The sequence below is a fragment of the Mytilus trossulus genome, chromosome 3 (genome assembly GCF_036588685.1).
Source record: "Mytilus trossulus isolate FHL-02 chromosome 3, PNRI_Mtr1.1.1.hap1, whole genome shotgun sequence".
Taxonomy (NCBI): domain Eukaryota; kingdom Metazoa; phylum Mollusca; class Bivalvia; order Mytilida; family Mytilidae; genus Mytilus; species Mytilus trossulus.
In genome coordinates, this window is record NC_086375.1 from 44,610,459 (window position 1) to 44,638,344 (window position 27,886).

The 27,886-nt window shown below is 30.0% G+C and overlaps 1 protein-coding gene across 6 annotated transcripts in view; it reads left to right on the forward strand.

Annotated features, from left to right (window-relative positions):
- The window catches only part of LOC134711581 (guanine nucleotide exchange factor DBS-like), a 60,362-nt gene that overhangs the window by 18,255 nt on the left and 14,221 nt on the right, over nt 1–27,886 (forward strand). For all 6 annotated transcript variants that reach the window (XM_063572267.1, XM_063572268.1, XM_063572264.1 and 3 more), the window contains exons 4-11: nt 984–1,074; nt 2,468–2,581; nt 2,884–3,000; nt 4,731–4,990; nt 5,307–5,421; nt 6,057–6,179; nt 24,750–24,941; nt 27,036–27,227. In XM_063572267.1, coding sequence (XP_063428337.1) covers nt 984–1,074; nt 2,468–2,581; nt 2,884–3,000; nt 4,731–4,990; nt 5,307–5,421; nt 6,057–6,179; nt 24,750–24,941; nt 27,036–27,227 — 1,204 coding nt within the window. The remainder of the gene's footprint in view (nt 1–983; nt 1,075–2,467; nt 2,582–2,883; nt 3,001–4,730; nt 4,991–5,306; nt 5,422–6,056; nt 6,180–24,749; nt 24,942–27,035; nt 27,228–27,886) is intronic.

Genomic DNA, 27,886 nt, shown 5'->3' on the forward strand with positions numbered 1-27,886 from the left:
GTGTTGTGTGTAAGTTTGTGTTATCTTTGTTGTGTACCACTGTAAGTTTGTTTGTTATCTTCATTGTGTACCACTGTAAGTTTGTTTGTTATCTGTGTTGTGTGTAGGTTTGTGTTATCTTTGTGGTGTACCACTGTAAGTTTGTTTGATAGCTTTGGTGTGTGTAAATAGATATAGGAAGATGTGGTGTAAGTGCCAATGAGACAACTCTCCATCCAAATAACAATTTAAAAAGTAAACCATTATAGGTTAAAGTATGGCCTTCAACACGGAGCCTTGGCTCACACCGAACAACAAGCTATAAAGGGCCCCCAAATTACTAGTGTAAAACCATTCAAACGGGAAAACCAACGGTCTAATCTATATAAACAAAACGAAAAAGTTTTTCTGAAACAAGTGCCTGTAAGTTTGTTTGTTATCTTTGTTGTGTACCAATGTAAGTTTGTTTGTTATCTTTGTTGTGTACCACTTTAAAGTTTGTTTGTTATCTTTGGTGTGTGTAAGTTTGTTTGTTATCTTTGTTGTGTACCAATGTAAGTTTGTTTGTTATCTTTGTGGTGTACCACTTTAAGTTTGTTTTTTTATCTTTTTTGTGTGTGAGTTTGTTTGTTATCTATTTGGTATGCTGTTGTATTGGCATTGGCACATCTCATTTCCATGGGGACTATTTGATCTTGTCCTCTCAGTCTTGGTCTATAAACTTTTGAACTTTTGATTAGTTTACATGTCAAAGTTTGTGTTAGGTTAGTTTAAGGGACAACTCATTTTCGTGTAGATTTTGTGTCCCTAAACCCTCATACATGGAACATTTATTTTTAAAGTAATTGGAATGGCAGATGTTAAAATTTTACAACTTTATTTTCCAACATTAATATAATTCTATCAGCTTGATACAGGTGGTCTCACAATTGCATACATATCTGTGTCAACTGTTTAATATACAAAACATACATTTAAGTTGATGTTAATTTGTAACATTGCAGGTTACATGAAACAGAACTGGGATTTGTAATAGTTATAGACAGAAGAAATGAAAGCTGGGGTGATGTGAAAAATTTACTTCTCAAAATAAATGTAAGTTTTATAAAGATTTACCAGTAACTGTTGAAAGGCCTTTAATAGCTGACAATACTGTATGGGCTTTTCTAATTGTTGAAGGCCGTACAGTTGCCTATAAATGTAATCACAACTTACATCAACTCCATTTGAACTTTGCTGGATAGTTGTCTATTTGGCCACATCTCCTTATTTTTGACAAATTCATAATACAGATGCAAATATAACATTTAGGAATTGTATTTTCATGTAAACAATGCTGTAAAACTTACTTTGCAAGTATTTCAATGTCAATGAAAATATTGATCATTAAAAAAAGATACAAACATACAAGTAGGCTCTAAGGAGGCCTGGCACATTACAACCAATATAACATTTGTAAGTAAACAATAGAAAAGCATTTGGGAATGAGAGAATTATTGCTATTGATGTAAACCAGTTTGAAAGAATAAGTGTCTCTGGTATATTGTAATGTGATAAAGTGTCAGAAAATTCTGATGATTAATGGAGGCAAACATCAATGTATATCTACATTTTGTTCTGTCTGAAATATTTGATGTTTTTAAACCATAAAAGGGTAATCATCACAAATATTGAGGAATAATATTTCATTGAGAATGAAAAGCTTGGATGATTGTATGAAACCAAAAACCAAAAGTAATTTGTAAAAATGATTGCGTTTTACATGAACAAAAAATGAAATGAGAGATTACCAACAAACATAACAGCAAGTATACATTGCACTTTTTATGAAATAGTCCATCAATTGTAGTTATAGTTTTGCAACAAAGTAAGAAAACTGTGTCTGTGTTTTACAAATGACAGTATTAAACAAAGGTATAGGTTGCAAAACTTGGCTGCTCATCTAGATCAGGGATGTTATTGTTATTTACTGTCCATTCACATTGACATTCAATTAGATAGCCTATTGTCATATTTGTGCAACATACGAGTCACATCATTTTTGAAACTCTTTGTAGAATAATTTTGTTTAGTGTGTTTTGAAACTCTTAGTAGAATAATTCTGTAAAATAATTCTGTTTAGTGAGTTTTAATAGAAACTCTTTGTAGAATAATTCTGTTTAGTGTGTTTTGAAACACTTTGTAGAATAACTCTGTTTAGTGTGTTTTGAAACACTTTGTAGAATAATTCTGTCTAGTGTGTTTTGAAACACTTTGTAGAATAATTCTGTCTAGTGTGTTTTGAAACACTTTGTAGAATAATTCTGTCTAGTGTGTTTTGAAACACTTTGTAGAATAATTCTGTTTAGTGTATCTCTAATGTGGTCATGGTTTATACTGAATGTATATATTTATTTGTAAGAAATGATATATTAAATACAATGAAACAACAATTATAAAGTAAGAGATTGGAATTATCTTTATAAAGTTTGTGTTTTCTAATTTACAGCAATATTTTCCTAAGCATGTCCAAGTTGTGTTTCTGCTGCAGCCTAAAGGATTTTTCCAAAGAGCATTTTCTGATATGAAAACAAAGTTTATCAAGGAAGAACTGGAATATAAGGTGAGAATTTGTTATTTCATAGTTTCATCAATGTTACAGATACTTGACAAAAGAATTTGCATAAAAAAAAATCTAAATTTTATCAGTGACCTAAATTCTATAAATCTTCAGAATTTGTATTTTTGACATATAAAATCTGATTGCAGTTTTTAGTTTTCAAGCTCTAAATGAGTATATGGTATGTTAAAACATAACAAAAAGTTTCTAATGATTTTTTAAATATGAGTTGAAGGCTCAAAGGAAAAGAATAAACCACTTATTAAAAATGTTCTATTATTTCATTTCATTTTTCTGCTTTTCAGGTTGTTCTTTTACATGAACCAACTGAGTTATATGATCATATAGACGTTCAACAGTTGACCAAAGAAGTGGGTGGAGAATTGGTTTATGATCCAAATGAATGGACACAACATAGATCTGTAGGTTAAATTAGTATATGGAATGGGGCAAACATTTGCATTGTTACTTCAATGCAATTTTATCATAAATTGCAGGACAGATTTTCTATTCCCTATATTTGACTGCCAAATTTAAATTACAATTTTTAACCTAGTAGCCCCCTATATAGTTTCTTGAAGAACTCTGGAAGGGTCATTACCAGCATTTAATAGAGAAATACTGTTTTGAATACTAATAGGATCATTTTATTTGCTTCCTGATTAAAATGGAAAATAAAATTGGGACTATCAGTCTATCACAGAACCTATACATTTCAGAATCACTTAAAATTTTAAGTTGAATGTTTAACGATTTCCTTTCGAATATACATGTAATACAAATCTAAGCATGGGATCCGATTTGCTATGTTCCTTTTATAGGATCACATACTTTTGAGAATCACTATGTGAGATATCTGTTTGTAACCTTTACCAATTAGCTTACAGGCATTGCCTATGTTACTTCATATTCACCTTGTACTTGAAACATGATACAATTTCTCAGATGTCATGATCCTTTAGGCTAATGGAAGAGCCCAAAGGGGGTAAAGGGGGGGGGGGGGATTATCTAGAAAAATACCAGATTGCAACTTAAAGTAAAGCCTGATAAAGGGACATAGTTTTGCTAAAAAAGCATGGACATTGCAAAGGCTTTTGTCTGCCCACAGTCACAGATAAGGTACATGATATAAGAGTTCTTGGATTTTCTTGGAATTTTATTTATACCATCTCAAGGAAAATTATTTAGAGTAATACATGTGCATATTTTAAAAATATATATCTAGAAATATTTTTATCATTGCAACTTGGGACCATTATCTGACATTAAAATTTTACACAGTGTATGGGAGATAACTCTGGATTTAAAATAAGTATTTTGCTGTTTGACAAACCCATTTCATATGACATCCAACACTGGTATTATATAAAACTCTTAACAGTTTTAAGATATAAGTCCATCAGTTTTGAAAGATATTTCTGTTGTTATCAATGTTGATGAGCCAAATTTGAATTTAATGTGTTGTTATGATTGCATGCATAACATACTAAATCTGTTCCATGAATATTATATTGATTGTAGTTTTAAGGTATGAATAAATAATGAAGTCAAGAAACTAAAACATAATGCATATTGATCTTTGTTGTCATAAATCTAGATTATATGTAACATTAAAAGCTGTATCAGAAAATGTTAAGCTCTTGCAAAGAAAACGGGTTAATGTTCAAGCAACATTATTTCACTCTTAAGAGGAAATTTGTTAATGTTCATTCAACATTCATTCCAAAAAATAATACAACTTTTAATTACCTTCACCTTGCAAATTTTTTTTTTTGATTCATAGATTTTTATATAGATCCCTAAAATCAACATGGAATTACAAAACAGTGGGGATGTATATATATCTCTCTTCCCTTATAACTAGAACCTTGAAAATTAAGTGGTAGACTTTTTGTCTTCCCTTTATGAATACTATCTTTAACTGCTTTCAGAGGAAAATTGCTGTTTAATATTTCTAATTTTTGCTGCTGAAAGCAGTAGTGGAAGTATATGGTATATATACCTCTTGATTTTGCTGTAGACTCAGTTTTCATAATATTTTTCTGTATGATATTTTATCAGACATTAATATTATAATCATCATAAATATTGTAAAAGACAGATTACATTGCATCCAAATAATTCTTTTCAAATTTGATTTTTTTTTTTGCAGGCTGTTGAGAAATTCTGCTCCAATACTGAGAAAATTGCTACAGCTATGACAGTCCTTGTGAAGAAATACGCTGACACAGAAATCCCAAATAATATGGAAGGTGTAGAAAAGCTAATTCATGACCATCAGATGGGTAGGAGAGAAATGTTGGATGACCTTGACTCCTCTGTAACACATGGTCAAACCCTACTGCAGTGTATCAAGGGAGATAATGAGCATACACCTCTAATTCATCAAACTCATGTTATCAATTTACAAAGGTTAGTTATTTCCCCTTGATGTGCACTCTATTGTTTATAAGATTTTGAAGCATCTTTTAAATAGATATCACTGTAAGTGGTAAATGCAAAAAGTCAATGTCACTTCTCCGCATACTTCTCGAATTTTTCTTTAAATTTCAAATGGTGTATGATTTGACAATTTTTTTATAAATTTTTTTTAATCAGAATTTGATGATTGTTTTTTAATTAGAATTTGATGAACAGATATTAAAAAAAAATCATATGTGCATCTGACACATTAAGACATTTGCCTACATCTTTTGATTTTCTTCAAAATACTGCATTTTTGTTTCAGACTCTTGGTACAACTAGCTGAGACAAAAACAAATTTTGAGGGCTTCTGGGAAAAGCATGAAAGCAGGTTAAAATATTCATTGGAACTGAGGAAGTTTGAAGACGAATTCAAATTGGTTTGTAAATTAAATGCAAATTATGTAAATTGTGTAATTGGTTTTGTTCACCACCTTATTTTATATACAACTTTCATAAAACATGTAGCTGAAACTAGTGTTGATAGTCTATGCAGTGTGATATTTTTTCTCATTTTTGCCTATAATTGCTTACCCCCTATCCATTTTAACTATGATAAATAGTTTTCACATTTGCAATGACACCACATCCTTTGTATTTAGCTTGAATTATCTCCCTTATATGCTTAAATTTCTTATCCAAGCATGCATTTCAATGAGTTTCTTTTAAATGACTTCTAACTACCTGTTCTATGTCTATTTCAACTTCCCCTTTCTTTTTTTTGAAACAAGGATGTGATTTTATGTGATTAAATTGGAAAAATACTTTCACTATCCGTAAAATGATATCCTTATGTGAAAATAATAAACTTTTAGTTGATGTATATGGATGGAATGTTTTTAAAGAATCTAGCCTTTTCTAGCTCTTAAGGTAAAAATTCTAAGTAATAAATCAAAAATAACAAATTTAAAAAGTAGTAAGAGATTGATTTGAAAATGTTATATGATTTTCAAGTTACAACAAACATACCACAGTCATAGATGAACAACAATTTTCATTGTTATCTTCATTGTAGTTCCAGTACACAATAGGAGAAAAATTGAAATGGTTGGAGGAGAAGTTATCTGAAGTTGGAGAATCTGTGGCACAAGTAGAAGCTCTGTTTAAAGAATTTGAGGATTTTGAAAACAATGCTGAGGTAAGTTGTCTGAAAAGTAATATCTTAAGGAGGGTTTCTATGAACTTGTAAAAAAAATTATATGTTTCTGTTGTGTGGTTTTTTTAAACACATTTGATTTGTCATTCCTGAGTTAGGGAATTTTTCATTGATCATGCACTAAGTCAAGTATTTTTGAATTGATATCCTTCAAACTTTGCATAATGGTTGGGATTTTATGAAAGGAAGCTTCCTTTCAATACTTTAATTTTCTAGTCTGTTGCTCCACAGTTATGAAACTGTAATTGTCATATTCTAGTGAATTATTACTATATTGTACCATAATAGCTTGAGTTTTCTTTAAATAATTCAGTGGAAACATTACATAATTGTTGAAATTGATATACATATGACATATTTCAGGTAAGGGTGAAGGTTGGTACCTATAAAATTGTTAAAAACTGTTGCATTTGTTAGTACCTGTTTTAAGTCAGGAACCTGATGTTCAGTGGTTGTCGTTTGTTGATGTGGTTCTTAAGTGCTCCTAATTTCTCATTTATATAGATTAGCTGGTTGGCTTTCCCAATCAAATGGTTTTACACTAGTCATTTTGGGGGATCTTTATAGCTTGCTGTTTGGTGTGAACCAAGTCTCATGTTGAAGACTGTACTTTGAGACCTATAACTGTTTACTTTTACTTATTGTGACTTGGATAGAGAGTTGTCTTTTCGGCACACATACCACATCCTCTTATATCTATTAATAATATGTTTCATTTCAAATATCCACATAATAAATTCAATTAGATTAAAATGTATAATTAAGTTCTATTTGATTGGCACTTTAGCTGGACATTACAAAACTGAAATCAATAACCTGTCTGGATACATGTAGTGTTTTATTATATTTTAAATGAATTTTTATTGACCAATACTTACAGGCTTTTAAAATGAAGTAATTGTCTATTAGAATTAGATACAAATACAAGCTGTATATTGAAAATGAAATTTGTAGATTTACATTGCATTTGAAATGAAATGTGTGTTATTTGTCATGTCAAAGTTCAATAGATGCAATTCTTGCAGATATATCTGAGAGAAGAAAGAGTAGCAATACTGTGCTTACAAATTTTAAAAGAAATAAATGTATTAGTTTTGAAATGAATACGAAAATGAAATGAAATTAGTGCAAAAAATTAAATAAACTTAAAAAAAAAGAATAAAAAATGATAGTTTCTTATAAAAACACTTTCCCATTTTCTTGAATCAGCAATAAAACCAATATTTGTGGCCAGGGTCATGTATGAAAAGGGGAAATCACAACTGTCTGCTATTAAGTTGTGCAATATACTTTTAAATCTAGATAGAAATCATGTTAAAAAGGATAGTTCCATTAAACATTACCTAAAAGTATTTGACAAATTATCTAAGGTTTACAAAGTGGAATAGTTTTTAACTATTTCTATCAAAATAAATAAAATTTCGTTAGTTTATAAATAAAGACAGATCTGAGTAATGTTGTGATATTTTTCACTCTGACCCAAATCTAATCGTTATCATTGATAAGATAATTTATCTGAGGACTCTTTGTTCTAAATTAGATTATCTCAAATGGGGTCAGTGAGTTATCATTAGTTTAATTGGATATAAATCGTTCTTTTATTGTTTTCATAATTGGATTTATACCTGAAATTTAAAAATAGGTGGATTTTCATCAAATGGTAGGAAATTAAGTAGATAGAAGAGTACTTATTATGACCTTTTGATCTGTTTCCAAACGATTAAAAGACATCAATGAGATTAGAGGATAAACATTGGCATCTTCTCTTCATAAAATAGGCTGAACAATTGTTAAATTTATTTAATCATGAATATCTGCCATTTGAACCAGAAGAACTAGCTGCTTCAGACTGGCATTGAATTTGAATAAGAACATATACCTACCGATCGAACCTGAATAACTAGCTGCTACAGACTGAAATTTAAATAAGAATACCTGCTTCAGACTTAATCAATTTTACAGAATTATAATATTGAAGAAAAGAAGATATTGATTGATTTTGTGTTTTATGACAAAGTTACTTTGCCCTTTGAAAAGTTTTAGCAGAATCCATTTCATGAAAACAAATATTAGAATATAGGAAAAAAATTCTGACACTCTAGTGATAGCTCTATAAGGATAGGATATAAAATCCAGTGTATAGGATATTTGTTTATAGCAGTTCATCAATCCTGATTTTATTCTGTGCTAGATTGTTAAACAACCATTATTACGCAATCATTAGGTCAATACGATTGTTGATAATTGAATAGAAACTGATCAGTAGCAAGCCAGTTATTGAATTTTTATAAACTTGATTATAAAAGTCATAATTGAATTGATCTGGCTCGACAGGATATGATTGTCAGTTGCTTGCTATAGATTGTTAATCAATAGTTTTGTCTATAATTTGCTACAAGTCCTGACAAACACTTGTCTATATAGGTGTCAAACAACATGGATTTGATATGCAGGTATTGAGTGTGATCAAAATAAACCAAACTGTTTGGGAGGTGTTAGAAACAAAACAACATGGAGTTGATCAAATTGATCCGTAGAATTCTTTTGTTGTTCCATTAATTCAGACCTTCAAGAACAAAAGTCAGAAAGTAAAGTGCCGTTGGATTAAACTTTTTAAAATAATATCTTAATCTCATTATCTAATTATAAACTAGACCGTATAATTCGTTAGACCTGTGACGAAACTGATTTGACTCATATATCGTGGGAATATATAAGATATGAAAAGAAAATTCAGTATAATGGAAAACTTCAATGAAATATGTACAGGAGACAGGATTTTATTTTATTCCAAGGACAGTGCAAAAATATTTAAAAATAATGATTATTTGGTGAGTATGAAAATATGAGTTATCTCCCATTAGTTGAGAAAAATAATTGATTAATAATAAAATTATAAATTATTGCTTTATTTTTTTTGTAAATTCAGGTTTTCTAATACAATCACAAGTTGAATGTATATAATAAAAGTGATTCTGACTTATCCTTATAAGTTTAACAGGTTTTAAATGTTGGGTCTCTTATGATCATCTTGGTACTTGGTAAAAAAGTACAAATGGTGCCTCCATATAGCTGTTTAACTTTATTATATATTTTTGAAATTTGAGTTGTAAAGATTGATGAAGTTTTGCCTTTTCTCTGATCAGACTACACCTGTTGTTTTGTAATCTGTACTTCAAGAGATCAATGCTCTTTCAAACATGATAAGTGCAATTAAAAATTATGTTGATTATGTAAGCAAATGCAAATTAAGGTATTGTCAAAACATGAAATGATGGATGCTTAATTTGAACTTGCTATGTATATACATTCTAGAAATTGAAAAATTTACGTGGAAATCAAAGGGTCATGAATTTGTATTTTACCTCCCAACTAATAACTGTTCCATTGAAACATATGGGATGTTTTCTAAACTATTAAAAAAATTATTCCTAATTATCAGTAAAATTAGGTCTATGTTAAGTTTACTTTAATTATGTGAGAATCTTGAAGTGATTGTCAAAACATGTCATCCATTTCATTGTATGTCACTTCAATTCTATTTTGACAGTTGAGAATTTTTAATTGTGATAAATTATAACTTAATTACTGTTCATCAAACAAAATCTAAAATAGATTTGAAAAAAAGTTTGAAGTTAGTAGGTGTGATCAGAGGATATCCTGTTTTTCTTTGATTAAGGTTTTATAAATGGAGATTCTTCATGGAAACACACGGTATGTTTTGAGTTTTAATTTTCCTAACATCTATTAGATTTCTGTCACAATCTTAACATTTCTCATTTAAATATGTACTTGTGAGACAACAATACTGCTCATATTTTTGTTTAAAAACATTGCGTTTTTAGTCATCTTAGGAATCATTCTGAAGGGGGGGGGAGGGGTCGAAATGTGTTACTTTAATATGTTGCAATTTTTCAATTTACCTATTTGAAAAGTTGGACTAGAATTGACATTTTTGCCTTTAATGTAAAGGACCAATTAGAAATTATTATAAGTGTATGTTAATAGCTTAGATTAATTCAATTTATCACTGAATATGCTCTATTCCTCAGTAGAAATTAGATAATCAGTCAATTAGAGAGATGATCAATCTAAATCAGATAGAAATATAATATCAACTATTATCATTTGGTCCTTGATGGAAAAAGTATATCTGAAGAAAAATTTGAAACATCATTTTCCATTATAAACAAAAGGATCAGTGTTGTAAAAAAATTATGGCTTCTTCCAGTAAGACTGTTGCAATTGATAGCCATTTAAGGTTTTAATTTTATTTAGAACTTCTTGTTTTGGGAGGTAAGAATAACATAAAGGTTTATACTGAGTAAATCCTATTCGATCGTCATACATAGAGCCATAAAGTTAACAATGTAATTGTAGAAATCCTATTAAAGTTTTAATGTTTTGTCACCTGTCTTTATTGGGCATGTAATAAGCTTTACTGTTTGTTTGGTATAATGTTGTCATAAAACAAAAAATGTCAGCAAATGTTTGTGGTGTTCTGTAACAGGATTACAGATTCATGACATGTCTAGAATATTTTGGTGTTGCTGTTCATTTCTTTTTTATAACTGACAAGTGCTGATTTCGAGTCTATTGGCATGTCTGTTGATTTTCTTCAACATGTCAAAACCATACCCGTAGCCAGAGGGGGTTCGGACGAACCCCCCTTTGAAAACAAAAAAGCACTGTTAAAGTCAATGTTCTGTTCGAATTGTGACTGTTAAAGTCGAGTTTGTGAGTCCAACGAACCCCCCTTTGGAAATTCCTGGCTACGGGCCTGAAAACTCAGGGCTTATTTGATTTTTCCATGATATTACTATTAGTAGAGCAAACTATTATATCACTAAGAAGTGACAGATTCCAGGGGAGAGGAGGGGCAGTTGGAACCTCCCTTGTTGTAATGGTCAATGCATTTGAATGGGGACATATATTTGGAACTCTCCCTTTGGACTGGGTTTGAACCCCCTTTTAAAAATGTCTGGATCTGTCCCAGCTAATAAATGTTTAATTTATTATTGCTGTCTAATTGTAATCAATGCTCACTTTTCATCTCCTTGTATTCATATATAAAGTATTGAATTGAATATGATATTGAATTTAACCCTTTATAATGTTTATCAAGAAAATCTATTATGAAGGTACATTTCCTTTCACTAGTAGTTCACAATATTGAATCAGAAATGATTATTTTGTGTCATACAAGTGGTATTACTGTAGTATCCCTACCTGAAATTAAAATGAAATAATTTTTTCCCATTATGATGATTTTTTAAGATTTTAGATTATTTTGTTTGATAGAACTTTTTAAGGATATAACAAAATACAATATTAAAAGCCAAAATAATTGCACATTACGTGTTATGTTGAAGAATCAAGTATTAAGTGCAATGCCTTCCAGATATAGTTTTATTAGTTTTCATTTTGTAAGCTTATGTAAACTAAAAAAAGAACATATATAGATCATTGAGCAATATATATAGAGTGTTTTTAAATTTTAATGGTTCTGCAACCATTGTAAGGAAAAACAACCCATTGAAGCACGTCCTAACTTGATGGAACGGATATTCAACGATACATTATATTTTGTACAAACAATACCAGATACTAGTAGAATTTTAATTACACAATTGAAGAACACTGATTTTAAAGATTTAATTTTTAAAACGCGTCAGTTTTTAACAAAGATAAAGATATATTATCTTTTGTATTTGAGTTTGCAGTTTGTTATGGATAGATACGGACATTGTGCTTAACTATCAATATATTTTTTGTAGTAGTATTGTTAGTCTTGTATTGTGGATGTAATTTTGAACAAAAGTAGACTTGTAAAGATTGCAGATAGTATTAAGATAGTTTTGCTGATAATAGTGATTTTTTGCATTTAAGTTTCTTACATTTGAAAGGAGTATTAAGAAGTTTAGATGGAATTTGTTTCATTGGAATAACCTATTTACAGAAAACTAAAAATATTTTCTGTATGCAATTTTGCATGTGTGTTAACAATAATGTACATCTATAGTGTATTTTGAATAGCATTTTGTTTTGGGATACAGATACTATATTATGTGATTTATAGCATGCTCTGAATAAACTTTCTTTAGGAATCTTACCGACAAAATTAGATATATCTTACAAGCAAAACAGTGTGGCCTTGTTCTTACTTTTGGAAGAATGACAGAAAATGGTATATAATTCATGTAACCTTTCTTAACAAAATATTTGACATGAAATTTGAAAACTAATACCTGATATATCAGTATTTAACATTGTAACGCTTGTATGATTAGCCTAATAGGATTTCCATGTGACTTTCAATAATTACATGTATTTACTATATAATAGCCCTAAAGCAAAGAAGATCAGTAAGAATTGGTTAAAAATTTTCTCCTCCAATCGGTGAAAGGGGATGTAAGATGTTCGGATAAACTTGTGAATTACAACATTAACAAGATGAAATGGACAAGCTTAAGTTTTTATCTAAGATTGATCTACGATATTGATGACAGCTTTGTGACATTTCGGTGTTTATGGATTAACGAGTTAATGGACACAGCTACCTAACATTACTTTTGTTGAATAATAATTTAATTCTGACCTTAGATTTGTAGTGGAGTTAGAGGTTACTAGTCTTGTCTTGTCCTGTCCTGTATTTGGATAGTTAAATCTATTGGATATATTCCTTTCTTAAATATATATATCGTTAAATGAGTAAGGTGTAGAAAACCTGAAACTTTTACGTTTTAAATTTTGAAAATTTTGGAAATAGAAGGTTGTTTATGGATGTGTCTGCATTTTAAACTTTTTGTAAAGTACATTTAGACAAGAATAGTTACTGATTAGCTGAATTCTTTTGTTCAATTCTGCATTTAAAAAGAAAAAGAACTTGAAAGAGATTTAGCCATATAATTGACTAGAAAATTAGCGTATTATTTACAGCTTAGTGATGTCTGATTTTGATAATTGAGTTCTATTGAATTTTTTAAATGGAAATACGAACAATTAGTAAGTGACATAAACAAATAAAGGAGCTACTGAGATTTAATTTTACCGATTGTTGAAAGTGATTATTTATATTGAAGACATGACCAACAAAGTTGTTTGGGTATAACCTAGTGAAATACTAAGGATTAAAGCATTACTGATTATTTTATATGAAGAAAGACCTACTTTGTGAATTTCGATATTTGCCAAGAGGCTTACATAGGTAAATACTTGTTAGATTTGTTACATTTACAAATTTGACAAGTTTACACCTTTGCTGGCAGGGATAGACTGAAGAAAAATGATAAATTTTCAAGATCATTTGAAAAACATAGGGAGTATAGTTTGCATAAGCTGCAGGTGAATTGTGATATACATTATCAATGAGTTGGAAAAAAGTTCATTTGCATATGAGTTTGGATATCTAATATTTGATAAAAATCAACATTGTCACGATATTTGTGATCACTGTCGTCACCACAGCTGTTCAGGTGGAAAGACTTAAACTTTTGATAAAACAAGGAAATTTTTATGACACTGCAGAATAACTTGACTTAGTTTCACATTTGCTTCAGCTAATTGCTATTTGTTGGATATAGTTTAAAGGAGAACAAGTCAGGAACATGGGATGAATTCAGTGCTTGAATATTAAAATCATTCTTAGGAAGTCTATTGAATAGTGAATATTATAATCAATTTATTGCGATCAAGATCTGCTATAGAATATTACAAAGAGACAGAGGAAGTTGTGGTTTAATAATTCAATGAATCATATATACCCTGTTTAATTTTGAAGATTAAAGAAAGAAGTGGTGTCTTCGAGTAAACTTGCGTTGGAGAAGGCGAAAACACACCTGTTTTTATTTGAATGAACGACTTAAATGCAGTTTTGTTTATCAAGTGTTTTAACCTCTTTCCAGAATAGTAGAGTTGTCTAGTCTACCTTTAAATTTTTATTCATCAAGATGCCGTTATATCGTAGATGGCGTTGGTCGACTTCCTGTATGCCAAACTTGTACCCTTCTCAGGTAAGAACAGATTTGTCAACAAAGAAACCTCATTGATGTGAATTATGACAAATCAATTGAGGTACAAATAAGGTTAAAAAGATGTTTAAATTCCCATTCAAAGGTCATTCTTTTGGGCTTTTCTATACATTTGAGTGGTTTCTGAAAAACATTTGATGTATAGGTTTTAATGTATTTGTCCAAGTTTAAATGGTGATTTTCTAAGGCAGTTGCTCCTTTTTTGGCCTCTGACAGGAAATACAATCTCCAAGCTTAGATTGTTGGATGTATTGGCATTTTTCAAATGATACTTAGGATGATAGTATTTTTGTAACCTACCAGGATTTTAACGCTTCTATAGTAACATGCATTGTGGCAGGTAGGGCTCTTTTGTTTTGTTGCATTAGGTTAAACAATAATTGATGCATTGCAGATATGGCATCTTTCTAAAACTAACCTATTGATCTTGAAAACAGTATGAAACAAAAGTTAAGTTAAAGCTTTTATCTAATTTCTGAATTTTTAATGCAAAAATCAATTACAATGAACTAATATTTGAATTATTTATGATTTCTGTTGCATTATTGAATAAAGTTTATGTATTGAAAAAAACAAATGGTTCATAGCTCATATACCAGTATATACATAAGGTGTTATACACTTTGATTAAGTCCTAAGGTCTGCATATAAAAAAAAACCATGCACTGTTTTTTGAAAATGAAAAATAAATTAGGGCAGGAATGTAAAGATCAGAAGTAATATATTTTTTAACAGTTGTCAAACTTGATGTATCTCCCTAGAATTATTATTTCTTTAATATATGTGCATAAAAATGATTTGGCTTTCATGTAATTTTCATTACTAAATATTTTATGAATTTGATGCTTCTAGAATACATAATTGAAGACACTTATATTTTTTTGACTTTAGATGTCTTTCTGTTTTACTTGTCTTGTCATTGGGTTGCTGCATCATTGGCATTTATCAACCACATTCTTTTACTTATACTAAAATGAAAAGAAAAAAGGCCTAGATTCCTTTAGAATATTTATTTTCATTGATACATGTATAAGGGACATACATACATTTCCTTTTCTTAAAACTTGGTAACAATCAATGATATTAAGAGACAAACTTATATAATCATTAAACTGTTATTATTTGACCATAAACTATTATATAACAAAATTCAATTACTTTTCAGTTATATAACAGGATTTTGTATTTATCCCAATTTAAAATATTTTCTTTTTGGAATTTCAAATGATCACAATAACATTTAATCTTTTGGCTTATTGGTCAATTCCCAATTAAAATATTGTTCATTGTACCTTTTTCAGTTCAGTAGATCATAATTGAGTCAGTGAGATATGAATTTAATCCAAACTTTTGTAGGTGTCAAAGAGAAAATTGGCAATGCTAAAATTTTTGTCAAGGTGTTAGACCAGCCATATTACTTATTAAAATTAAGCAGAACACAGAAAATCAAAAAGTTTAAAACAAGCTGCATGACACAAGCTACACATAGAAAAGTAAAATCCACTTATGAAAAATGACAAAAAAGTTGTAACATTAAAAGAAAAATGATTCCGGTGTCTTTCTGGTACATAAACAAATGTTTAACTATGCATATGACCCATTAAATTTGTCACATTGATAATTCCTCTAATTCCTTATCTCAACCTGCTTTTGAACTAATTTTTACATGTATGTAATCGGTTTTAGATTGGTGCTACTATGTGTACTATATGTATAGTAGTCCAACAGCGTTACGTATTTGTTGATTACGGGATTATAGTATATATTTGTTGTTATAAGCATGAACAAACATGAATAGGTACCCATAGATAAATATACAAAACCCTTTACTGTTAAAAGTTAATAGGAAAATAGTGTTCCTTCCTATGTGATCAATTTCAAATGAAATTTGTTTAATACCTATTCACCTGTACTTAAAAGGTAAATATTAAAATTTCAGGCCATGTCGACAAGATAAATTTATAGGTATACTGTTTTGTCATTTATTTGAATAAAAAAGACGATGTTCTTGTGTGAAATTTTACGTAAGTAAGTTTGTAGTTCAACGATTTGTAAAGCTTTGATTAGTTGACTGGGATATAGGAGTGAAGTTGTGGTTTGTCTTCTGTCTTTTTACAAATATAAAAAATCAAATAGTGAATGATCATGTTATAGTAGGTAGGTAAAGTTTTTACTCTTTCGTTTGTTTTGATAGTAATTTTAAGGTTTCTTGTTTCATTTCATTGTTGTTTTGTTTCTTTGACTGAATTTGGTTGACCAACACTATACTGCTGAATTATTTTCCTATTGATGGTCTATTATCGAAAAAACAAGTTTCTAGAGGATTATCAACTCGATTTGTAAAATAATTGATTTAAACATTAGAGAAATAGATATTATTTTGGTCAAGAATCAACTAAAGTGTAGTGATTTATTGATTAAAATAATGGTGATAATTGTACAATTATTGAAATATGATATTTTAATGGCTGTTTTTATAAATCGCAGTAAGGTAATCCAGGTGTTTGGAATAGATAATAAAGTAGAAAATTATATATATATCAATTCCATCAAAAATTATAAAAAATTCCTCTTTAAAACTTGTTGATAATCTTGACCTGTTTTACAGCTCACCTGGTTCAGAAGGTCATATAAGGTTTTTCAATAACTTTGCTTGTGTCAGCAATCAAACTTTAGTTGAGATTATTTGGAATGTCAAATGAATCTCAACACAAACCTCCTTTTTGAAAGGATAAGTTGTTTCATAATTATTCAACATTGGTAAAACCCAAACCATATTTGTAGTTTCACTTTCTTTTTCAAAAAGCAATGAACTGATCCTTGGTTCTCCCATTTGAATGGTTTTTACACTAGTCATTTTTAGGGCCGTTTGGTGTGAGCCAAGGCTTTGTGTTGAAGACCTACATTGACCTATAATGGTTTTTCTTTTACAAATTGTGACTCAGATGGAGAGTTGTCTCATTGGCACTCATACCACATCTTCTTATATCTATGATCTTCTTTTTTATTTGAACGTAACAGACCTCCTCAAATATTTTGAGACAGAAATTTACTGTTTCTTCTTATTTTCTAAAATTTTAATGGTTGGTTTGAAGCTCGAGGTTTGAAGAAGTATCTTTTTTCTGATTTTCTTGATGTTGATAATGTTTTTTTCTTTCTTCATTTCTTCTCGTTATCAAATGAAACCTATGAAACTGTTAAAGAATTAAATTTTGCATGTTACAAAGAAAAAAATCCATCAAAATGTAAATTGAATTAAGAATATGCAGTATATCCCCAAAATATATGTTCCAGACAAGATTTTACGATAAATGTCTAATGAAACATTTGATTCATGAGGTTGACCGAAGCCTCCCAGCAAACTTTTCAAGCTTGGTTCAACAACACCATATCTCTCATAATAATGTAAATTAATCCCATTTTTCCTTAGTTCATGACAATCAGTGCATTATTATTATTACCTAAAGTTGTAGGCAGAACAATAACCGGTAAGCCCGCAGCAATAACTTGTATAACTTCAAGAAATATAAAGTATGGAAATGTGGTAATGTGGCCCTGTTGATTAATGACAAATTACCTAACAAATCACGTCACTACATTATCTTTATCTCCAGTTGTCCATTAACAGGTGTTTCTCTATTAATATTAATGGAGTACCTCATGTGAGACAAAAGAAAAAAAGAGCAAAAAAGCAAAAAAAGTCCCAAAGATTTATTGCTTTAATGCTGCCCTTTGTAACAAAAAGTACTGGCGTACTCTAGAATCTACATGCAGGTTTATACTTACTATAATTCATATTCAGTTTATATTAATTACAAAATTTAGGTCATATGTACTCATGTAACTTAATTAGCAAGGAATGTCATTATGACCTACATTTCATGCATCAGGGTCATTAGTCAGGTTTTAGACTAGAGATCAGTTGAAATACATGTAAACATGTCTACATCAAACCACTGGAAACTTGTCTGCTTTTGACTCTTGTATCAGAAAATGCAATGAATATTGTGTAGCAATTTGAAGGTTTATGATTGCCTAAGGTCGTGTCTGGAATCAGTTATTTGAACATTTGAATTTAACTTTTTAATGTGACTGCCAAAAAATGTATCTTTTTTAGGTATTGTAAGACATATATCATAAGTAGGCGACTTTGACCTTATTTTTTCAATGAGGACCAATGTTTACTTTATATAGTTAGTTTTGGTCTTCTGTATTAGTTTTGAAGCTTAAATTATCTTTTAATCCACTGTAAGAAACAAGTTGCCTTCTAGGAAGCCTACTGTAATATAAATTTCCGATATTTCCTTTTTTTTCACAAACAGGATTTAGATATACTATAAATTTCTCTTAAACTTAATTATTTCATATCTTTAATTTTGATTTTATAGCTGTTAAGCTTGATTTAATTTGATTCAATATCAAAGTCAACATCATTTAAAAAAAAACCAGTTGCTTATTTTAAATAGCTATGAAAGTTGAATATTCTCGGTAGACCTTTAAGATATAATATTTTGTATTAACGACACCACTGTAAAAAGCTTAATGGATATTGATAAAGGCACACTGACTTTATATGGATGTTATTCTCTTAACTCAGGAAATATGCATCGTTGACTATTTCGTTTTGATGTATTTTGATTGTTGCATATAAAAAAATGAAAGAATGTCAATAAACATTGCACAAATCTGTATGATGTTAGTCATGGTGTATGCATGGTGCAAAAGTTGGCAAGTTAAAGAATGTGAGACAGTAAAAAATGAAAATGTGTCAGTACTGGTTCTCTATATAAACCTAAAAGTACAATTTTGAGTAAAGAAAATCAGTGTTGTTTTTAATATAAGTATTTGCATTCTTATATAGTAGACTGCACACTAAAAGTTTTGTGTTTAACATCTCAAGCTCTGAATTTATTTTTAAATTTGGGTTTCGGCTTAATAGTTTTACATGTCTATACTATTTGAACTATGGATTGTAAGAACTGTGTTTCTTTGATCTTGTGGTTCTATATAAGCATCGTGAATCAATGAAATTAAAATGACACCTCTCTGTTTTGTCAAAGTCAAATATTGTTTCATTCAAATATACTGTTCAATTATTTATTGGGTTTAAATGAGATTCAATATTTAACTGATTCAATTATTTGCACCTTTAAAATGAAATAATCATGATTAAATTGTAAAATGAAAGTTTAGTGGCTAGGCTAATGGGCTAAAATCTGTGGTAAAAAGTTGTTTGTGTACTTAAAGTGTAAGGTAAATCTGAGGGAAGATGTTTGTGAGACTTGAGATTCAAAGGAAGAGGCAACAATCTTGTTTTGCATCTTTCAGAACTTGATCATTAACAGTACAAATTAATTATTTACTCTAGCTATATAGTCTTTAATCATTGAACAACAAACCATTAGGATGCTATGGGACTAAATTCTGCATAAACCAGTTAGTTGAGAGACATTGTTTGTGATGCTGGGTTGCTGTTTAACTCATATTTGTCCCACATCGCCTTTTATTCATGATATGCCTTTGCAAAAAGACATTATTTTGGTTAAAGTTAGAAACACAGATTGAAACTTGGAACTTTTTGCTGAGTAACATAAGCAAGTTTACTTAGGTCTTTTATACTTAATATTCTTTATCCAAAGTACAACCTATAAAATAACTCTTTTATGTCATAAAAATGATAGTATTTAACTCTTAAATATGTTAATTTTGTCCTCATGAAAATAAACAACATGTTTTTGGCTTTATTCAAGAGTAATATTGATGTTTCCTTTTATTTTTAGCCTTCTTTATTCTTATTTAAGTATAGAATTTACTCTATTTTAGTATTTTTTTTGGCCCAATGTTCGTGATATTGAAGTGACCCTGAGAAGTAATCTGTCCTATGTTAATTGCAGATACATTATGCTAAAGTGGTTTTAAAAAGTAACTGTTGACATTTTTATAAAATAATCAATAGATTTTTCCAGATAGGAATAGAAAATTGAATTTCTTTTTGAAATTGAGTCTATTTAAATAATTGCACTGCGTAATTGTTGTTCAGCAATTTTAGAAATGAAGCAACTATTGAAATTTGCCCAGCAAAAATTAGGTTGAGATCCGATCCAACATGTGTCTGTATTTTTTGTGGTTTCGGTTGACTGGACATGTTGAGCATGCAGTAAGATGCTATTATAGGAAAAATTAGATCACATGTTTTGTGTATTGATTTATATGACATAATAACATCTCAGGACAACTGGGTCAGGTATGTGGAAGGAAGGTAAATAAATTATTTCACATCTATATTAATATGTAAGGTATTGACAGGTTGTAACGACTGACTTCGACGACATTATATTTGACAAGAATGTCCCTTAAGGTACAAGTTTGGAGAACTAACCTCAAATGCAAAAAGTGAATGAAATGTTAGTTAGAGGTCATTTAACATGTTTTTGTGGTTTTGTTAATCGAGGTCAATTGATTTGTGCAAAAAAATATTTTATTTTGTTGAAAATGGTGTTTTGTACTGTCCCAAAGCATTTCTTGATCTAGTTGATCAAGGGGAGATAATTAACATTCAGCATCATTGAAAAAGTAAATGAAATGTCAGTCAGAGGTAATTTAATGAGTTCTTGTGGTTTTATAATTTGAGGTCAATAATGATTTGTGAAAAATGTTGGCTTTAGTTTATTGAAAATGCTGTTTGGTCCTATCCTATAGCATCTTTTATCTTGTTGATCAAGGGGAGATAATTAGCAGGCAGCATCAAAAAGTCATGATTTAACATGTTAATTTGATCAATGAAATGATGAAGGTCCTATTTTTAATCTAACAGCAGCAGAGTAACTATGAACACACCTTCAATTAGAGGCATTAGTAAGCAAGGTCACTTTTATTAAATTGTACGGGACCTTGCAAAAGACTTTGTAACATAAAGAATAAACCAAGTTTACTTTGATTTTTGTCTCATTTCTCTCTTTTTCTTCCATGATATTGTATTATAGTCATGCAATTTTATGAGTAGGTTTAAATTTTTTAAATGTCGATGTCCATGTATTAAATTTAAACAAAAAATAAATATTTTTGTAATGAATTAATATTTTGTCCGTTTAAATGCAATAACAAAAGCAATGTCATGTTTGTTGTTACAAATTCCTTTTGTAAAACAAATTCTTATGACAAAGAAGTACAAGAATTAATATGAATATTACAAGGACAAAAGTCAAAATTAAGCTGCCACAACACTCCTACTTAATTAAGCTAATTAAAATTCTTTAACAAAAATAAATACCATTTCACAATATTACCAGATCCCACTTTTTATTTTACCAATGCAGGCTCAAACTTGCTGCTCATTTTACTCGACACTTTGGAAATATACAGTTGAGTACATGGATGCATCACTCTAAACTATGTAAATCAAATGCTTCAATACAACTTTCAATTTTGGGACATAGCTTGTTGAATCATACGAGATTTGTATTGGGATTTCTATGCAGTTGATTTCTGTGCTTTGTGTATGTGTTCTATATCTTTGTGGTTTGTGGATGTCAGAGTGATATAGATTCTTTTCCAACAATGAATGAGGAAGGTGAATATGTGTTATTGAAATGGGAGGAGGAGGAAGAAGAACATTATGTCGACATAGAAGTCTTCATGTCACACTTAGAGGTGATGTAATATTCATTTGAACTGGAATGTAATATGTTTAAGATTCTGTCTAGATCTAGAAGTTGCAAACAGGTTTGGACTTTTGACCATATTTTACTGCTTTTGTTGTGACTTCTGGATAAAGAACAGCAATAAAACCTCTGCCCACCTTTTTTTGGGGGAGTTTTGTCAAGTACACGTAGAGATCTCCTATCATTAATTGATACACATATCTCTTTTTTAGAATAATAGAGCCCAAAATTGTATCTCTATTTTTTGTTTAAGGACTTTAAGCTAGAGTTGAAAGACTAGCTTGTAAACATTGCACATAATTTCAAAAGGATTGTCATTTGAGAGATCTTCTGTTTGTCTCTCGGTAGAATGCACATATTGAATTCTACAGTTATTTGGTTCATTCATTCCCTGTCCTGTTCTAAACACATGTTTTTAAAATTATCTATGGCTTTTCCTGTTTGCATCATTTATTTATTTGTACTGCATTAGGAGTAAAAGAAAGTACTGGGTTGCTGAGGGGCTGATGGAGTTTTGCCTTTAAAAACTAAAAAATAAGCATATTTCATATTTAAATGTTTTGTCCGGAATATGCTTGTAAGATCGAGTTGGACAATAAAGATCCATTTGATTCTCAATAGAAATTGTCACATTTTCTTTCTATGAACTGTAGTCCAGAGAAACCCATTTAAAGTAAATAAATTTGAATCAAATTGTATAACATGATATAATGATTGTGGCAAATATCAATAACCAGTATTATTTACCATCTTTAACATAGAAAATCTATTATTAAAGCAATTGATTTGCTCAATTATAGTAATCTTTATCATATACAGAAATTGACGTAATGTAATTGTACACGTTGTTTTCATGTCCTGTTTTATGTCAGGTGGAAAATCGTTCAACACAATTTCTTACTTCTCATAGAATCTTGATATGTTTGTTCTCTGAAGTAATTCAGTCATGTTTTATGTGGGAAATTATAAAGTTTTGGATGAAATGGGAAAAAACATAATAGAGTAAGTTGATATAGTAAACTAGGAAGACATTTTATGTTTGTATGCAGTCAATAGTTACAGAAACTAGTAGGTACATCACAATGTATAGGGTTTATTACTTATCAAGACTTGCATTAGTTTTCTTCATGGTCATTCAGGCTTGTGGCATATTGCATGTTTATTTTGTTTGTTGTTATAAATTTTTAATGCAGAAATGGGTGGATTTAGATTGTTTGGTGAAATAATAACAAGGGAAATGAAACAAAAAACTGGTACATATAAAAATAAACCAAAACAATTGGAAAGACCTTGCATATTAAATGTCTGACCTTCCAATTTATGTTGTTAAGAAAATGTTCATTTTTTGCTTGTATAAGACTTTTTTCTTTGCAATATATGATCATTCTGAATTGATAAAAGAGAACACATTCGTGATAATGATATTTTTCAGAAATTGTATGAAAGACAAAATTATAAAAGCTTCCAATAGTTCATTTTATTTGTAATTCAGTCTGGATTTCTGTCCATGTATCAACACATTTTGTAAAGGCATCTGTTCAAAAATAGACTATATGATAGCTTTAAGAAAAGAAAGTACAACTTAAAATAGTAACATCTTGACAAATATGTGTTGAAACTATGACATCTAGCAAAGCTTCCACTTGAGCCATTTCTAGAGGATGTCTTTAACTTGTAGTGAGGATTTGCAATTTTGTTCTTTGTTTGAGGCCTCACTGTTTATTGTAGATGAACAACAGCAATAGAAGCACTATTTCTTTGCACCAAGTCTTGTCAAGTATATGTAGGGTCTTTGATTCCTGAATCAGTACAAACTTAAAATCATGTCTTTTCCATTTCATTGTATGGATAAAATTATTGTGGTATGTTGATATTTGTGATTCAAAGTACAATCAATGGTAATCTGATTCAAGAGGTACTTCATAACAGTGTAAAAAGGTATCATTTTAATTCAAGTACCGGTACTAGACTTTTTATGTATCACTAAAATCAAAATAATTTAAATGTGCAATGTTTCTATACAAAAATGTTAATGTTAGTACCAAGAACTATACATTATTTCTTAAAGAGAGACTTTTTATTTTAAGTAAACAAAATTTAAGGTGTATCTGTTTTATTTTCATATGCTAGTGGAATGTGCAAGTTAAATTGATGTTATTCTCAAAAGACATGTCATATTTTTACCTTAAACTTATAGTAGACTACTTGGCATCAGGTTTGACAAAATATTGAATGATTAATGTATAAAGTCAGTTCCTCTCACCCTATACATTCTATATGACAACTTATAATACTTTGAATCTTTCTTGAATACAAGTACATGTATGAGGCCTTGATTATGCTTATGCTTCTATTTTTGTCTTCACATACTTCAATGACTGTAAGCATATAAGAGTGGGGATAGGACCTTTATCGGGACTCTGGGATCGGGTGTTTTTAAGCTCAGGGATTTCGGGATTGACCCTTTCGGGATCCGGGAATCCTTTTTTTCGTATTTCGGGACGTCAGGATTTACTTTATTTAAATTCTGGACCTCAGGATTTCGGGATCAGGACCCCTCCTATCCCCCCTCATATAAGTACCTCAGTTTATTCTGTTTTGCTCAGCATCGTGTTTTTTGCTTTATTGGCTATGTCAACAATGTTTTTTATTAGTCAATACCTGTACCATGTAAGGTATTTGTCAGTATTGTTTTCCATTCATTTGAAGTGTACCAGCTTTGATTTTACCATTTGATACACGGACTGGAATATTCCTTAGAGTTCCTTAGTGTATATTTTTTTATACTTTTTATGGAATACAGAGGTTTTTTTTCAAACTATTGCAATAAAAGCTTTAAAATTTGTCTTCTTTTTTTCCAGAAGGATTTAGAACAGGCTGATAGAATGAGAAGTACAGGAGAGAATTTAATTATGGATGATAACTATGCTGTAGATTCTATACGTCCTAAATGTATCGAGTTACAGAGAATGTGTGACCAGTATAAGCAGCTAGTCCGACAAAGACGAGAAATCTTACAGAAATCTAATGATTTACAGGATAGGATTGATAAGGTAAGGTATAGTCACTATAGTGGTTACTTGGAGTTTGTGATAGTCTCTTTAGAAATCATATTCCATCTTTCTAATTTATATAGACTCAATTTTAATTTTGAAGCTTGACAGTGATGCAGTGGATGGGTTTAGCAATTTGTCAGAATTTTTTTTTCTCCCAAATTCTGCATCTATGACTATGGGTATGCATAGCATGACAATGTATACAACCCTTGGCTAGGCAGATAGCCAGTGTACTCTTACAAAAAATTATGTAACCTAACTGAATTTCTGAAATGTATTTGTCAACTTTGGATATTTTTTAGCATTGATTGCAATAAAAGGTCTATGATGAATGCAACATGTTTCTCAGAAAATGATAAAAAAAAACATAAAAAAAATAAATTTTTATGCTTTTAATTCTATGTAAATGAAGTCAACTTCTCACTGTCCTTTTTTTATTATTTTATTCATGCCATAGCTAGATTTAAGAAGATGTGTGCTAATGAGACAACTCTCAATCCAAGTCACAATTTATAAAAGTAAACCATTATAGGTCAAAGTACAGTCTTCAACAAGGAGCCTTGGCTCACACCAAACAGCATTTTGATATATGACTGTTTGAAAGAGTATCTTGAAAAACTGTCTTTGTTCAGATATCTTTACTTAGGGGGTCTCTTGCTTGAAAAACAAACAAATGTTGAGCTTGCTTTTTAAAAGCAGTTGGAAGCTTGAATTGTAATAGAAGTTTCAATATTGCAACATGAATTAAACAGCGTGCTTCTCTTAAAGTTCCCTCAAAATTCTTTGATCCTGTATTTTTTATTGAAGTCACAAATAATATCTACAGAAAATAACACAACTAACATGACAAACAAGGCGTTATACGGTCAGTGACTGTATATCACAAAAATTTTATTGGATGGAGATGGATGCAATTTGACCGCCCAAAAAGCAAAGACGCAGTATAAATAACATTACGCAGTTGAATGTCCTGTTTTTGTTTGTTTTATCTATGATGTTTTCAAACTAAGGTTAAACCACTATAATGAAATTAATTGTTATCTTTATAGACAATTACACTGAGAAATAATTGCCCCCAGCATATACCTGTAAATTAAAGTCCAAAATATAACAGTAAATTTGTTAAGTCAAACACCTACACATGTTATCAAACTTATCACGGAACATACCTTCTATTATTTATAATTGATAGATATTACCATACCATAATCTTATAATTTAATAATTAGCATAATATCACATAGTTACAACATCAAGATCATCAAATTAATTTGATCTAAAAACGCATAATCCATGTCTGAGAGACAATTGTCTGATAATAATGGGTCAGAAATTCTGTTTAAGTTTGGCCAAAGTTCTCCTTCAATACTATGTATGTCAATTCATAGATTTTGTTAGAGATAATAAGACAAAAACTTGATTTAAAACAATAGAATTGTAATTTGAGAGGTAATGCGATAATGAAGGCTACGATGTATAATATAGTTTATATTGGTTAAGGTATACCTAGGATAGGAATTATATTTTAGTTTGTCAGTTAGATAAAGATTTATTCATTCATTAAGAAGGCACTAATTGTTGTACTTATTCCTTGTAGGTGTTCTATAATGATGTTAATTATTTTAATTATTTGATGTATAAGTAATTTGATGGTTTGCTCCTTAAAATTGTTATCATAGAGGATTTGTCAAAGTGCATTTTAGTTCGCAGAAAAGTGTGACGACCTTTTATTACAGAATCCAGAGTTAGTACACTAACTTTCAAATAAGGTCTTTTTACTTTCAAATGTTTCGGGAATAAAAACTTAAGGTTCTAATTCTTCTTTCTTTTTAATGGTGTATTCTTCACCAGATGTTGTGAAAAGTTGTTACAATTACACACTATACCAGCACAAGGGTCCAAAATATAGCTTAACATTTGTAAAATATAATCCTACACAAGTCATCAACCTTCACTGGGAACTGAAATTCCATCAGTTTTTCTAATGATGTAAAAAAAAATACCAAGTGTTTGACCAGTTCCCTTTTATATTAAAAAGAAGTACTCAACACAATTTGCAGTTTAATAAGATGGTCAATTTTTAATTTCCAGGCAAACAAATGGTGTACTAAAGGTGTAGACATCTTAGCCAATCGACAACCAGAGCAATGTCAGACACATCTACAAGCAGAATCTGCTCTCAAAGAGATTGAGAGTTTCATGGCCAGTGCTAAGGAGCTGAAATTAAACAATCCTAAAGAGTTCAGACAGTTATTTGAGGGCATGATGACTCCAGATACTAGAGTAAATATTTTATATGTTGAATTGAAAAAAACTTGAAATAATCCTTAAATTTTGATATAAGAGATGTTACTAGTGTAATTATAATATAAGTTATCTACGTTCATATCCGTAGATATGGGTATTTTAACACCCTGAAGTACCCCAGTACACCATGAGGCGTAGCCGAAGAGTGTACAGGGTACTGAAGGGTGTTAAAATACCCATAACTACGGATATGAACGTAGATAACAAATTTATCCCCGGTCTTAGTCCGAATCGGGCGAGTTTTATGGAAATTCGGGTACCAAGTCTAACGTGAACACAACGTTTTTTTCATTATTCAAAATAGTTTTACTGAAATTTGGAAATTTTACATATTTTTTACGGGGTGTAGGGTACTACCTTTGGTAGAACCCTACAGGTAGTCAAATATAAGACGTTTATAATACGGAGACAGAGAAACCGGATTGAGTCAAATTTGGCGCTCAATGTTGTTGGAGTTACGTCATAGATGGTTTGACGTCAACGTGGGTCATTTGCATAGCTAGGTCAGTAGTCCCATTCCTTAAAAATGTGTCAGTCAAGTGATGCATTTAATGGTATGAGTGTAAATGATCGGCATAATAGGACAAAATCGTTAAAGAATTAAATATTTGATTACAAACATCAGGAATAATCTA